The sequence below is a fragment of the Pieris brassicae genome, chromosome 8 (genome assembly GCF_905147105.1).
Source record: "Pieris brassicae chromosome 8, ilPieBrab1.1, whole genome shotgun sequence".
Lineage (NCBI taxonomy): Eukaryota > Metazoa > Arthropoda > Insecta > Lepidoptera > Pieridae > Pieris > Pieris brassicae.
In genome coordinates, this window is record NC_059672.1 from 9,205,481 (window position 1) to 9,218,140 (window position 12,660).

Sequence of the window (12,660 nt, forward strand, 5' to 3'; positions counted from 1 at the left end):
TATATTTTATTATAACACTAGAGATTCGCCCCGCAGAGTGCCCGAGCGAAGACGTTGAAGAACCTTCCTCGTGAATCGTTCTAGCTATTGAATATAACATTTAAGACGATAAGGATTTTTAAGGATATCGGGAACAGGCAAACTGATGTTAGTGGCGTTACGTGTTTTTATATAATATAACTATTAGCCGTTAGCTGCACAACTTTTCACTTGAAAAGTGCTTTTCGCTGCTTTATTGACTCAATAATAAATACATTTCATCAATAAAGCAGCGTTCTTAAGAAACATTTTCGTTGGACTGATTGGCAAGATAAAGATGAGGAGAATTGTGTAGTAGTAACCGATACCTTAACTGCTGTTCGACCTTACTGCTGATAAAATGTCTTTATCTGTGGTCTACTCTACTCAATCTGTGCAATATAGTGTTGAACTCGTTCTGTATAATTACTACTCGACTAGATCAATCGACATTTCGATTCGAACTGTATTTAATGATATTTACTTTTTCCGTAGATTCAAAATAATATTCTTAAGTGTCAATGGTATAATGTAAAACTTTACAGTTTTCGTCTTTGGAAAAGTTCAAATGCCAAATATTCGGAACAACTGGATATATAGACCTATATATCCAGTATCTGTACGATAGTTGTCATGAATACAATGACAATCATTGGATGCGGAACACTCGGACAACACTATTATAAAATTATAATTTTTAATTGTGACTTGTGAGGTGCCGTGATCTGTCAAGACGAGAACTTTTGTTAGGAGAATGTAGTAAGAAACATTGATTTTACACGTTTTAAAGTTGTTTTTATGAAATAGTTTAGTTTGTTTATGAATTATTAAGTAAAGATCCGCCGTACTGTCAAAATGGCAGACACAGCTCAAAGCGGTATTTCTATCGCTGAGCTGAAGGCGGAGATTGAGAGACTAAGCCGTGAGCTGGATCAAGCAAGTAGTGAGAAGATACAGTCAGCTCAGCTGGGTCTGGTACTGCTCGAAGAGAAAAGTTCCCTTCAACAGCGATGCGACGAGCTCGAAAGCCTCTACGAAAACACGAAACACGAGTTGGAGATCACACAGGAGGTTAGCTGGCCTACTTACCGTAGTATTTTCACTTTTCATGCCTTAATGAATGCATTAACATGTGTACCGTAACTTCAAAATAGTTTTTTAATGTATAGTAATGTAAAACTGTGCTATTGCCACCCAAATTCAATTATGATGTTTGGTAAAATTAAGAATTTGATTCCAGCTGTTTGCTATATATAATTTAACTATATTGTATGAAACAGCTTATATTTGTTTGTTGAAATATATAGTACTAAGTTATTGGTATCTTGCAGGCTTTAATGAAACTTGACACAACCCAAAAGGAGACGACACAAAGTGGTATAGAACAAGAAAATGCATTGCTCAATGAGTCTGCAGCTATGGAAAGCTCCCTCACTCTCCAGATAATAGAGCTTGAAGGTGAAACTAAACAGGTGAGTTATTTGGAGCAATATTTTCACTCAAGATATTTCTAGCATGCTCATGAATTTATAATATTTTGAGAGAAAATAAATTACATTCACATTAAAATTTGAATTATATTCTTGTTAACTGTATTTATGTTACTTACATGTATAATCGAGTTTCTATGTATATGTTTTATATATCATTTATATGAAACACATCATTTCCTCATTTTTCATATTACGGGAAGAAATATCTGAGAAATTTATACAATTATTAATTACTAGTAGTCTTTAATGACCTTGTTGTTACTGTGATTAACTAGATTTGCTATTTCATCAATTATATTTCTATAATTGATTTGATATTTGAAATATTTATTATCAAGCAGTTTGATTCAGTTTTTTTTGTATGTTAGTGATTGCTAAAAAAAATAACTTTCTTAATTATAACTATTGTTTATTGATAATAATAATAGTTATAATTAAGAAAGTTATTTTTTTAATGTAATAGGAGGCAAACGGGCAAGAGGCTCACCTGCTGTTAAGCGATACTCACAATGACAGAAGGCTGGCAAGTGTGTTGCCGGCCTTTAAATACTTTAGTTTTCTTCGCTAGTAAAATTTACTATCAAGAGCTGAAATCAAGTTCATACTGTTATTGGTGGTGGTGATCCCTTTTATCAGCTTCCCAGGTTAAGCCAGAATGTAGACCTGATAGAATGTTAAGATAGGTTAGGGGTAAGTCACAATATGTCCAAAAGAGACAAACAACAGAGCATCCTTAAGTAGAATGTCTAGAGCAATCACTGCCGACCCCATATTCATGAAATTATCAATAATAGGTAAATGTGTTGATAGCATTTTTAAAGCACTCTTGGTGCAAAAATAATAAGCCTTATTATTCTTACCATATTAAATGAAATTAGTAAGGAACATTCTGACGAATTATGTCTGCCGTCGTCGTTCAATTGACATGAATCATCCCGATACCCTCGAACAGTATGCGCGGGACTCGGCTATGGAACGCACTGTAATATCTTTTCTGCACTGAAAAGAGTGATTAATCAGTTATCGTTAGAATAATCCATAAAGTTTTAGTTACGAAAGAGTTTAATAAACGTCTGTAACGTTAGACGTCTAATGGCGTAAGCGCAGTATTTTGTCCATAACACGTCCAGAAATTTATTTTTATCACCCGGCCTTGATTCATGTTCCCGCGCTACTCAATTGTGTGAAGTTTAAAGATATCGGTGATGTGAAAGTGTCGTTTGATTCATCGCTGTGTGGCTGTCTGTTTTGGAATTGTCGACCATTTACCAAAATGAGCAAAGGTGGAGAGGTACTGTCTCATATCAATGTCCTGCCCAAGGAACATGTCAAAATCACGCTTACAATGTTGACATAGTTAATGGAACTCTGTTGATGTTTGCGTAGCTGGAGATCAGCCAAAACAATTAATTTCAAGCTCCATTTATAGTTTAAACATATTCCGTTTCTTAAACGAGGCAAATACAGCGTTTTTCAATTGAATTTAATTTGTCGTGCTTAATAATTTAGCTTTTAAATTGTTAATTGTTACGCCCATACCTTCAAATTCAGATTATTACTTCATACTAACAAGACTAACTATTATAACAGTTAGTTTTAAAAATATATCACTCGCTTTCGAATAAATATTTCCTAAATGAAAAAGTATAATCACATTCCAGACAAAATTTATTCCAATTAAGAAGAATAGCACGCATTCTCTCTGCAGCTCTGCTTATCCAGGTCAATTCTGTTATCATTGAGACTTGTTTATTGCTGTCTCATACGCTTGCAAATTGTATAAATCACACAACACGTCTCCCGTCATGAGTGGAGATGGATGGCTACATCCTCTACAGCGAAATGCAACTGATATTGACCGATTAGTCTAGAGGAAATACGCCGCTTGCCAAATGTTAAACTTGCACCGAGGCGATTTAGACTGTTTAGGAAAACAGGCGAAAATCTAAGATATTAGCTATAATAGCTTTGAAAGAGTACTTTGATGTCAAAAATATGATATTCCTAAGAAAACTGTTATTAATTAGAAGAAGCGCCTTGGTCGTGAGTGTTTCCCCAAGAATGATTATATTTCATATAATTAATTCATAGCGCGATGTGACGATTATTTCCTTATCGATGCAAATGTACGGTGAATCAGCGAGATAACTCAGTTTGCTCGGATTTTATTAGCTTTACTCAATCAACCAACAAACCATCGGCGTGTACAAAATTAAATTTCTGTTATTGTAGTTTAAAAGGTTTCTTGACGAATAACGCAATATATATATTCATACGTATTATTTGAGTATTTTATTAACATTACAAGTACAGTTGCGTTAAAGAAGTACTTTAATTATCTTCGTCATAAATCTCGTTATTCCAGATTAAAAAAACAGTAAAGGTTTAGAAATCCGTCGCCCGAAATGGGGTTCGCTCGTGAGAGGGTGGGGGGAGGAGTTGTATAGTTTAATAATAGAGATGTGATAAAATAATCGTTTTTTAAAAAGTGAAAATCGGTTTTTGTACGCGATTTTAATTGAAAATCAATCGTAGTTGATTTTTCTTCTGCCACCTTCCGACCTGACGTCTGAAATTATGTCTGGTCTTTTACAACCCAGACCTTGAAATTTTAGGGATATTTGATATACATCGATGTTTACAATACGATACATCGAATAAATCCGATGCTTTGTAGTAGTGAGTACCAGTAGTTAGTATTGAGGTACCAGTTATCTAAAAATATGCGGACCGAACTTAACCGAGATCTAGTTTACAGTATATAAATAATAATGTGACATTTAACATGTAGTACATATTAATGAATAGTGCTATATAACAAATACCTCGATTGTAAAATATAGCCAAGTTTCCAAAAAATCCAAATAAAATAAACACTGAAGCACATTCACGTAAACTTGAAAGAAACAAACACAAAATCTACATTCGAAATGGCGGTATGCGTTGATATATTTAATAGGGATTTCACCTACAATCTATCAACACGAAATTAGGTTAATTTCAATGTTGATCATTCTAAAACTTTAAAATGTATAAATGAGTAAATAATAGATAAATAAAAAATCTATAAATTTTTTATTCCTCGATTTTTCATGCTAAAAACAATCGATTAATTAAAAAAATTATTTTTATGCAGAATGTCACATCTCTCATAACCAATAGAAAAGTAGAAAATGTCGGATTGTTTACAAATTTAAATACATTACACAATTTTTTTTAATATTTAGACGCAAATCCGGCAGCAAAAATCATTTGGAAGTGTTCCAATCATGGCCCCCCCGAGAATCCTACATAATCAGTATCATCAAATTATCTAGGAGTGGCGAGCGACTTAATTCTACCCCCAACCCAAAAAAAACTCATTAATTATTAATAAAATATCGCCATCGAGTTGGTATTTTGCAGAAAAATATATTTCGCTAGAAATTGAATAACATTTTCATTTCGCGATGTTAATGACTCTCAAAGAACTCGGCATCGCCTCTTGTTCGACAAGAGTTTTTAGGTCGACCTCTGAAATGCATGATAGCTTTGAATAAAATGTAATTCGTATATTGCGGCTATTCAATGGGCTGCACAATTATGGCGTACGCGGTCTTTAATACTTTACATTTATTTTACTATAGTTTTTTTTAATTTCACGGCCGGGTTAATTTGCCGCTATTTAGCAAGCTTTGTATTATGTCACATAATATTGGTCGATATTTATTTCACAAACTCATTCCATGGACCGCTCGTTACTTTGATGGAAGTCCAAATATATATGATATATATAATATGAAAATTATTCATTTTCACTTTTACTGACTGACTGCTATATATCTACCCCTCCAAAATGTATATATATTATGTCGTAAGTCAATCTATCTCCAATAACTTTGTTCAATGCTGACATAGAATTGAGCGTCACGATAAAGGTTAGTGTACTTCGTCCGTGGGTTTCGTATTTCGTGAAAATTTCCATTTCGAGCCTACATTATGAGGGAACACCCCGTCGGCCGCGCCCAGAGACTTGTGTTTGACACTAATCAACTAAGTGCGCTAGACAGGATGGGCGAAGGCTGACTAGCCTTAGCATTATATCACGTTGTCGAACAAATTGCATTAGCCTCCGTGTTTAGTTAGCCATCATAATTTGATAATATCGGTTAGGCCAAGTTTATTACATGCTCTAATTATATTTTCTCGATAAAATTAATACCATATTGTTGCCAAGAACACTACCTATATATATATATATTATTTAAGGTGTATTAGTAAACTAATTAAAAATAAAATGTTGCAGTTGGCATTCTTAGCTGTTTAATATTCTAAAGTGACACCACTTCAAGCGTGATTATCCCCTTGGTCTAGATAATCTTTGAAAGTATAATAAGCTTACTAAGTTGCTATTGAGTGGCAGACGCGCATTGTTTATAAAGAACTGTTATATTATGCCTTTGTGGGGAATGATATTTTCTTAGCGTCTTGTTAGAAATTCGCCGTTTATTTTTGTTACTTTTGCAGCTACGCCATGAATTAGAACGTGTAATCAGTGAAAGAGATAGGTTATTAGCGGAGAGTTCGGAACTGGGCGCTGACAAAGCGACAAGGGAATCGGAACGAGCCGCCCTCAGAGCTGAGCTCAGGGAGGCCAGGCAGAGAGAGCAGAGGTTACTTCTAGACATTGGCGATTTGGAAGACGAAAATATATCCCTGCAGAAACAAGTTTCCGCTCTACGATCCTCGCAAGTAAGTTTACCACAGTAACTAGTTTTAATGTCATAATAACGGAAGTGAAAAATTAATTATTCATAAGAAAAAGCATATAATATTCACATTATAACAACTGCAGTTTCGCAATATTCTTGTGGTTTTATTATAATTTTAGGTCGAATTTGAAGGCTTAAAACATGAAGTTAGACAATTGCGTGAAGAAGCTGAGAACGCTCGTGCAGCGGCCGAAGAGATGGCTGCACTCAGACGTATCGCAGAGAGGCAGCTGGCCGAAGCGCTCGAAGCGCTGCAGGCGGAGAGAGAAGCCAAGTTCGCCGCCAAGAAGGAACTCGACGCGCACCTTAGCAGAGAAGCAGCTTATAATATCACGAATCTGGCGTACAGTATACGAGGTATAGTTTGTAGTCAATCAAGAGACTTTTTTTAAATCAAGCTAACAATATTTAATTTACCCCATCCCTGTGGAACTGTGTATTTGAGGTGAAAGAAATCGGCAGGTATGCCGGACGACGGCGACGAGGAGGGCGAAGCGGGCGGCTCCGGCAGCGCCGAGCTGGCCGTTGACCATCACGCCGACCTCTTCTCGGAGGTGCATCTCCACGAGATATCGAGACTCGAGAAACAGCTGGAGCAGGCCCACAACGAGAACGTAAGGCTGCCGAGCGCCAATCGAGCTTACGAGGGAAGCGAGTGAGTACTTATTTATCGAACGCCCTCTACGTTTTCAGGGTCAACTCTCGTCATCCCTACGCACTGCGCAGACGACGGCGGAAACCGAGAGCGCGGCGGCGACGGCCTTGAGAACCGGCCTCGTGCGACTGGCGTCGAGGCTCAGCGCCCTTCGGCACTTGCACGGCGAGTGCGGGCCACTCGTGAGTATTTCGTACAGAGCGTATCGCGTCATATCGCTTTCCTTAACACGAATTCACAACATCTGACTCGACGTCAGGACGAAGAGAAGAGCGAGGGCGGCGTGAGCGCTCGGGCGGCAAAATGGCTGACGTGGTGGCGCGTGTCGGGCGGCGAGGTGGGAGCTCTCAGCGACTCGTTGGCCGAGCTGATGGCCGCGCAGATCGCGGCGGACGCCTCGCCGGCCGCTCTGCAGCGCCAGGCGCTGGCGCAGCTCAGCGATCGCGTGGCCGAGGCCGAGTTGCGCTGCTCCGCGCTGCAGGCCGAGGCGGAGCTGATGCGGACCATCGCGGGAGGGGCGGGCCGCGCGCTCGCGTCGGCGGCGCCCGCGCTCACGTCTGCCGCGGAGACGCTGGCGCAGCTGTACCACCACGTGTGCGCCGTCAACGGCACCCAGCCCGAGAGGCTGCTACTGGAGCACGCGCACCAGACGGACGGTCCCAACGCCGAAGGCCGGGGCGTCGACGAGGAGGCGTTGGCTCTGGCGGCCGGGGAACTGGAGGGCCTCCGGGCCGCCGGCAGCGTGGCGAGATACGCCGACACTCTGCTGGATCAGCTCACGCATCTCCGAGCGGCACTCGATACGGCGCTCGACTCCAGGCATAGGCATCAACCCGGTGAGTTCTTGGCTTAATGATATCCCGATTGACCCAGCACGTCTCTTTCTTGCTTCACTCTTGTTCCATTGACGTCATTTAGATTTATTCCTTTCTGCAGACCCGACACCTTGCCATTTCTCTCTGAGAACCAAAAGTCACGACACAATAAAACAGAACGAGGACCGGCTAAACGCCAAGTTAAGATTTGTCGAGACCAGACAGAAATTTAACGATCTTCTGTCGGAGCTGAATTCCCATGAAACGAAACAGAGCCGTAGCGACAACATATGTGAGGGAAAAACTGTCAAAGAGATCGCGCATCACTTCGAGAGAATATCTCAATATGAAAGCTATGTACAAATGAGAGATACGGAGAGTCTATCGAGAGAGAACGTGCCGTACGAATGTAGAATCTCACCGTTTGTGTTTGCTAGAAAGTGTGAAGTGAGGTGCGACGTAAACCTCCACGCGGTGTGGAGACGCGCCTCGGCCCACGGCAGGGGCTCGTCCTCGAAGCGAGCCGCTCTTCAGCGCAAGAGCCAGAGGCGCAACTATTCTTTGAGAGACTCCCTCCGCTCCGGCTTTGTCGCCTGCGTTCCTTTGTTGCAATACGTTATTTGAACTATACGTGAGACACTTTCCCTTTTGTAGAATTCCAGTGGCTTAGGTAAAACGTAGTTAAAGTAACGCTTAGATCAGTAGATGTTCCCTGCCTTACTTTAGATATAAATAGTTGTATTCGAGGTGAATTTGAGTAAACGTCACCTGGGTACCGTAGCAAGTATTACTGTTGAATTTTAGGAAGCTCGAAGGATATTTTGCCCGACAGGCAGATGTTGTATTATTTTACCTTACACTACACGTAACTGATGAGATCGCCTTGATTTGTGTCTGTGGAACGTCCTTTTATGTTCTTTTGAAGTAACAACAATGCATTTTCCCTAGTAAAAAGTGTAAATATATGTGTATTACAGTGATGGAAGCTGAAGAGCGCGGGGCGGAATTGGCAGAGCTCCAAGAGCAAGTGATCAAACTGAAGTCCCTATTGTCCACGAAACGCGAGCAGATCGCGACCTTGCGAACCGTTCTCAAGTCCAACAAAAACACGGCCGAAGTGGCCCTCGCCAACCTCAAGTCCAAGTACGAGACGGAGAAGACCATCGTCACGGAGACTATGCTCAAGCTGAGAAACGAGCTGAGGCTGCTCAAGGAGGACGCGGCAACTTTCTCAAGTCAGTAAAGCGCGCCAGGGAGGAGCTCCCTACCGACGTCCCGACCCTCGTTCGTCATTTTCTGTTTTGAGACGTTAGTCAATGATTTATCCAGGTCTACGCGCCATGTTCGCGGCGCGATGCGAAGAGTACGTGACCCAAGTGGATGAGCTGACGCAGGCCCTCACCAGCGCCGAAGAGGAGAAGAAGACCCTCAACCAGCTCCTGCGTCTCGCCGTCCAGCAGAAGCTCTCTCTCACGCAGAGGCTGGAGGAGCTCGAGGTACACCGTGCCCCTAATCGGAGTGCCGCGACGCGGTCGTAACTGTATTACAACGGTGGGTTTTCGCAGGTTGACCGCGAGATGCGCACGCGCCGCGTGCCCAAGGCAGGCGGGCCGGCCCGGGCGCGCCCTCGGGACTTCTAGCGCATCCTTCGCGCGCTCAAGGCGGCCGCTGTGGCCCTCCGCCAGCTGCTGCAGCATGGCCCGGCGCCCTGAGCCTGCTTCAGCCGAGTCCCTCGGGGACCTACACCTCCGGGAGCCGACGGCTTCGCGGCGACGCACGAGTCGGTCCTTCCCTTTCGGTCGTTATATTTCCACTTTACGTGTTTATCCGGGACCGACGCGACCGACCGGCGGCCGACGATCACTCGCTCGATGCGCGAATTTATTTAGGACGTTACGACACTTTTTTACTATAGCTCTAGAGGATAAATTATTTGTACGTTTTGTAATACCTAGTTAGCCTTAGGAGGGCGCGGTCGCGGTGACGTCGCGCCGAACGCTTCCCGGAACCGTCAAACTGTGCGGGCGCGACGTCACCGGCGAGTGAGACTCGCGAACGCGCCCTCGAACGGTCTACAGGACTCACGCGCTCCGCCCCTGAGAGCAGAGTCCGTGGATCGGCTCGTCCCTCGCGCGTCCCTATATCCTCGCCCAATATTTTCATATCGAATTTCCCTAAATATATTTTGCCCGCAAATCGTATCGAACGCTCGACGGCTATTTTCGTATTGCGTTCGATGTATTTTTTATCGAATGTTTATTCGCCGTTATCCCGCGCCCTTCGCGAATTTTCTATTTACCGCGTCGACTCGACGCAGACCGTGCGAAGTTATTTTTATTATATTAATATACATATTTATAAGAGTCGTATGTGTAAATATAGTAGCTCTAATCGTTAACGAGTCTCCAGAACGTCCAGAACGCGAACCGAACGATCGGTGTCCATCCGTCGTGCGCAATGAGACCGTGAATTCTGTCGTACGTTCGTCGTTGCGTTGTTGAGTTGTGGCCCTCCGCCGTCTATTCTCGTCCATCTCGTTCTAGTTGTATTCGTAGTGTTTCCGTCGTTTCGTCGATCGCCGCGCCGGCCGCGGAGTTCTCGCGGGAGCTCGGCGGCGGCCCGGCGCAGTCTCTGCCGTCCCGTGGCCTCGGCCACTCGCGTCCAATCTTGTCCACAGCCGGCCGACCCTCACCGTCGCGACGGCCCCGATTCGTCGTCCCTCGCGGCTCTCCCTCGGCCCGACGTAGTGCGAGTGTCGCTCAAAACTTTGCTCACGAGGGTCGGCCGGCGTCGTATTGATAAGGCAAAATTTACAAAATATTTATTAAAAGTTACGATTTTATTATTGTTTACGTTATTGGATGTGATCGGTAGTGCAGCTTTTCGTGTTAGGATACGTGTGGCATTCGGTGGTAGTGTTTCTCTCCTAGTGTCCGTTCGTAGCTAGTTGAACCGTAGTTATCTTTACCCGTTTAGGCTTAGAGGTAGTCTCGTTCTAGTGTTATTGATTTGCGTAGCTCGACGGCGTTGGCGGCCGAAGCGGAGCGGTCGCTGCGCGTGGACCATGTCTTGCATTTATTGTTTTTAGAACGTATTATTCACTAGCTTACATTACTGTAGATCATTTTCTTCGCGTACTTAACGATGAACTTTACCATTTATAGAATTAGTATTTTCTCTAGTATTATTTTCGTAGCCCAGCAGCAGACGTCGCGAACGTATCGTCCGTGTCTAGTCAGCACTGTTCGGTTCGTTGCGATCCGAATGAATTGTATCATTTTTGATTTCGTAGATTGTTATTCACGTCCACTTTACACTTTGTTCGTGTTATACATTAGTAATAGCTATATATATATATATATATATATGTTTTTTGACATGCATAATATTTACCTTTATTTATTGTTAACCTGTTTAGGGACCTTTGACTGCGTGTCTGCCGGACATGCTCATACGCAAAATGAAGCTGTCTCGCCCGGTTTACTCCGCCCTTAGCGGTGGTGGTTTCGGAGCGATTAACCAAATATTATTTTCCTTATACAATTTATATACTTAAGTTATCAACTCGTTTTTCGTAGGCGTAAATATGATTTTTGTGTCACAGAAAGGAATATTACTTCTTTATTTATATTAAAGTATATGAAATGCCTGCTACTTATTGTATCGTGACATGATTTTCTAAATCGACAACCCGCATGAATGTTCCCTCGCTGCATTGTCGCTTCTATTCGTCAATTACTATTACTTTGTCTCGCGATGCACAGTTTGACGGTTCACTCTAAAGTTTATTCGCTTTATCGTAAAGATGGCCGATTAACATTTTGGAAACGTCAGATCACATGTCTTCGTGTGTCGGAACAGAGAACTCGCGTGGTGAAACTTTGTCGATGAACTTATATTGATGAGCATATTCCACAGAAACAGATGAACCAGCACCGGGAACATATCATGAAAGAGCGTATTTATTTTGAAACGAACGCGCGTCGCGTTGTCGCTTGACTGATGTGAAATCATGTATCAAATAAATTATTATATTTACAATTTTGTTTTGTTTTCGTTCAAAATCTTGTCCAATTAAGATATAAATCTTTATACTCTTTTTAAAAAGAAATGTCGATTGTTTCATAGTATGAACTCTAAAGATTACTTGAGAGTTAACAAAGTTGATATACACTGGTACCTGCAACGCAGTATGATGACTTTTCCGGCAATTTGCGCTGCTGTATCGAGTTGAAAAAAAAGTTACTTGGAGTGAAGTACCGTCTCGCCTTGGTACGACGCCTAACACACGATGCTTCTTTAGATACTTTCCCTCCAAATGACCGCGAAATTGAACGCCGCCCAGTATGTTAATGCCGAGAATTGAGATTCTGGAGGCTTTAAATAATGATGATACGACGCAGGGCGTTCTTTTTAGAGGTGAACGTCTTCCTTGAATTAAATTCGTTTCCAGTCCATGACACCAGGTAATAGGGTCTCGATTTCGGACAAAATTCTGTATGCGTCTGTGTCGCATCGTAAATAAAAAATATACGTATTGACCCGAATTCTATTTTCGGGCTAAGCTAATTATAGAAAAAGGCATTAAGTAAACTTTAATCAAAACCTTTGTTCGATCCTCGTTCATAATATACGAGCATATAATTTAGTGTTGAAAGGTTTGTAAATTATTTTAGAAATATATCAAAAAATAAGTACTGGCATTATTCATAAGGAGAAAATAAATAAATAAAAGAATCATTTAATTTTATACCACAAATACTTTTATTCATCTAAATAAAAGGATAAGCCTCGCTGAAACAATAACCGTATAAACATTTACAAAAGAAACCTTAATTCTTCGAAGCGCTTAAACATGAAATACTCGTATGACTATCTTCCTATCACAGTTCGTGATTACCAACACGTGTAGTGGATACGCCTCCGCT

At 41.8% G+C, this 12,660-nt stretch overlaps 1 protein-coding gene across 3 annotated transcripts; it reads left to right on the top strand.

Annotated features, from left to right (window-relative positions):
* Positions 1-670: 670 nt before the first annotated feature.
* LOC123712736 (protein bicaudal D) lies at positions 671-11,773 on the top strand. Of its 3 annotated transcripts, XM_045665974.1 has the most exons (10): positions 682-1,089; positions 1,350-1,490; positions 6,018-6,242; positions 6,382-6,619; positions 6,725-6,876; positions 6,956-7,099; positions 7,177-7,753; positions 8,710-8,967; positions 9,062-9,228; positions 9,298-11,773. In XM_045665974.1, exons 1-10 carry the CDS (start codon positions 874-876, stop codon positions 9,370-9,372), a joined length of 2,193 nt encoding a protein of 730 aa, XP_045521930.1. In that variant the 5' UTR covers positions 682-873; the 3' UTR covers positions 9,373-11,773. The 3 variants fall into 3 exon arrangements, with proteins under 3 accessions (XP_045521929.1, XP_045521930.1, XP_045521931.1); XM_045665973.1 differs by lacking the exons at positions 9,062-9,228; positions 9,298-11,773 and adding an exon at positions 7,854-8,363 and having other exon boundaries at positions 671-1,089; positions 8,710-8,823; XM_045665975.1 differs by lacking the exons at positions 682-1,089; positions 1,350-1,490; positions 9,062-9,228; positions 9,298-11,773 and adding exons at positions 1,987-2,802; positions 7,854-8,363 and having other exon boundaries at positions 8,710-8,823.
* Positions 11,774-12,660: the final 887 nt, after the last annotated feature.

Bases quoted from the DNA above. Each gene is read 5' to 3' on its own strand.
- LOC123712736 (XM_045665973.1), top strand. From the start codon at position 874: ATGGCAGACACAGCTCAAAGCGGTATTTCTATCGCTGAGCTGAAGGCG. The intron at 1,090-1,349 runs GTTAGCTGGCCT...GGTATCTTGCAG, and splicing joins AGTTGGAGATCACACAGGAG to GCTTTAATGAAACTTGACAC. The intron at 6,620-6,724 runs GTATAGTTTGTA...AGAAATCGGCAG, and splicing joins TCTGGCGTACAGTATACGAG to GTATGCCGGACGACGGCGAC.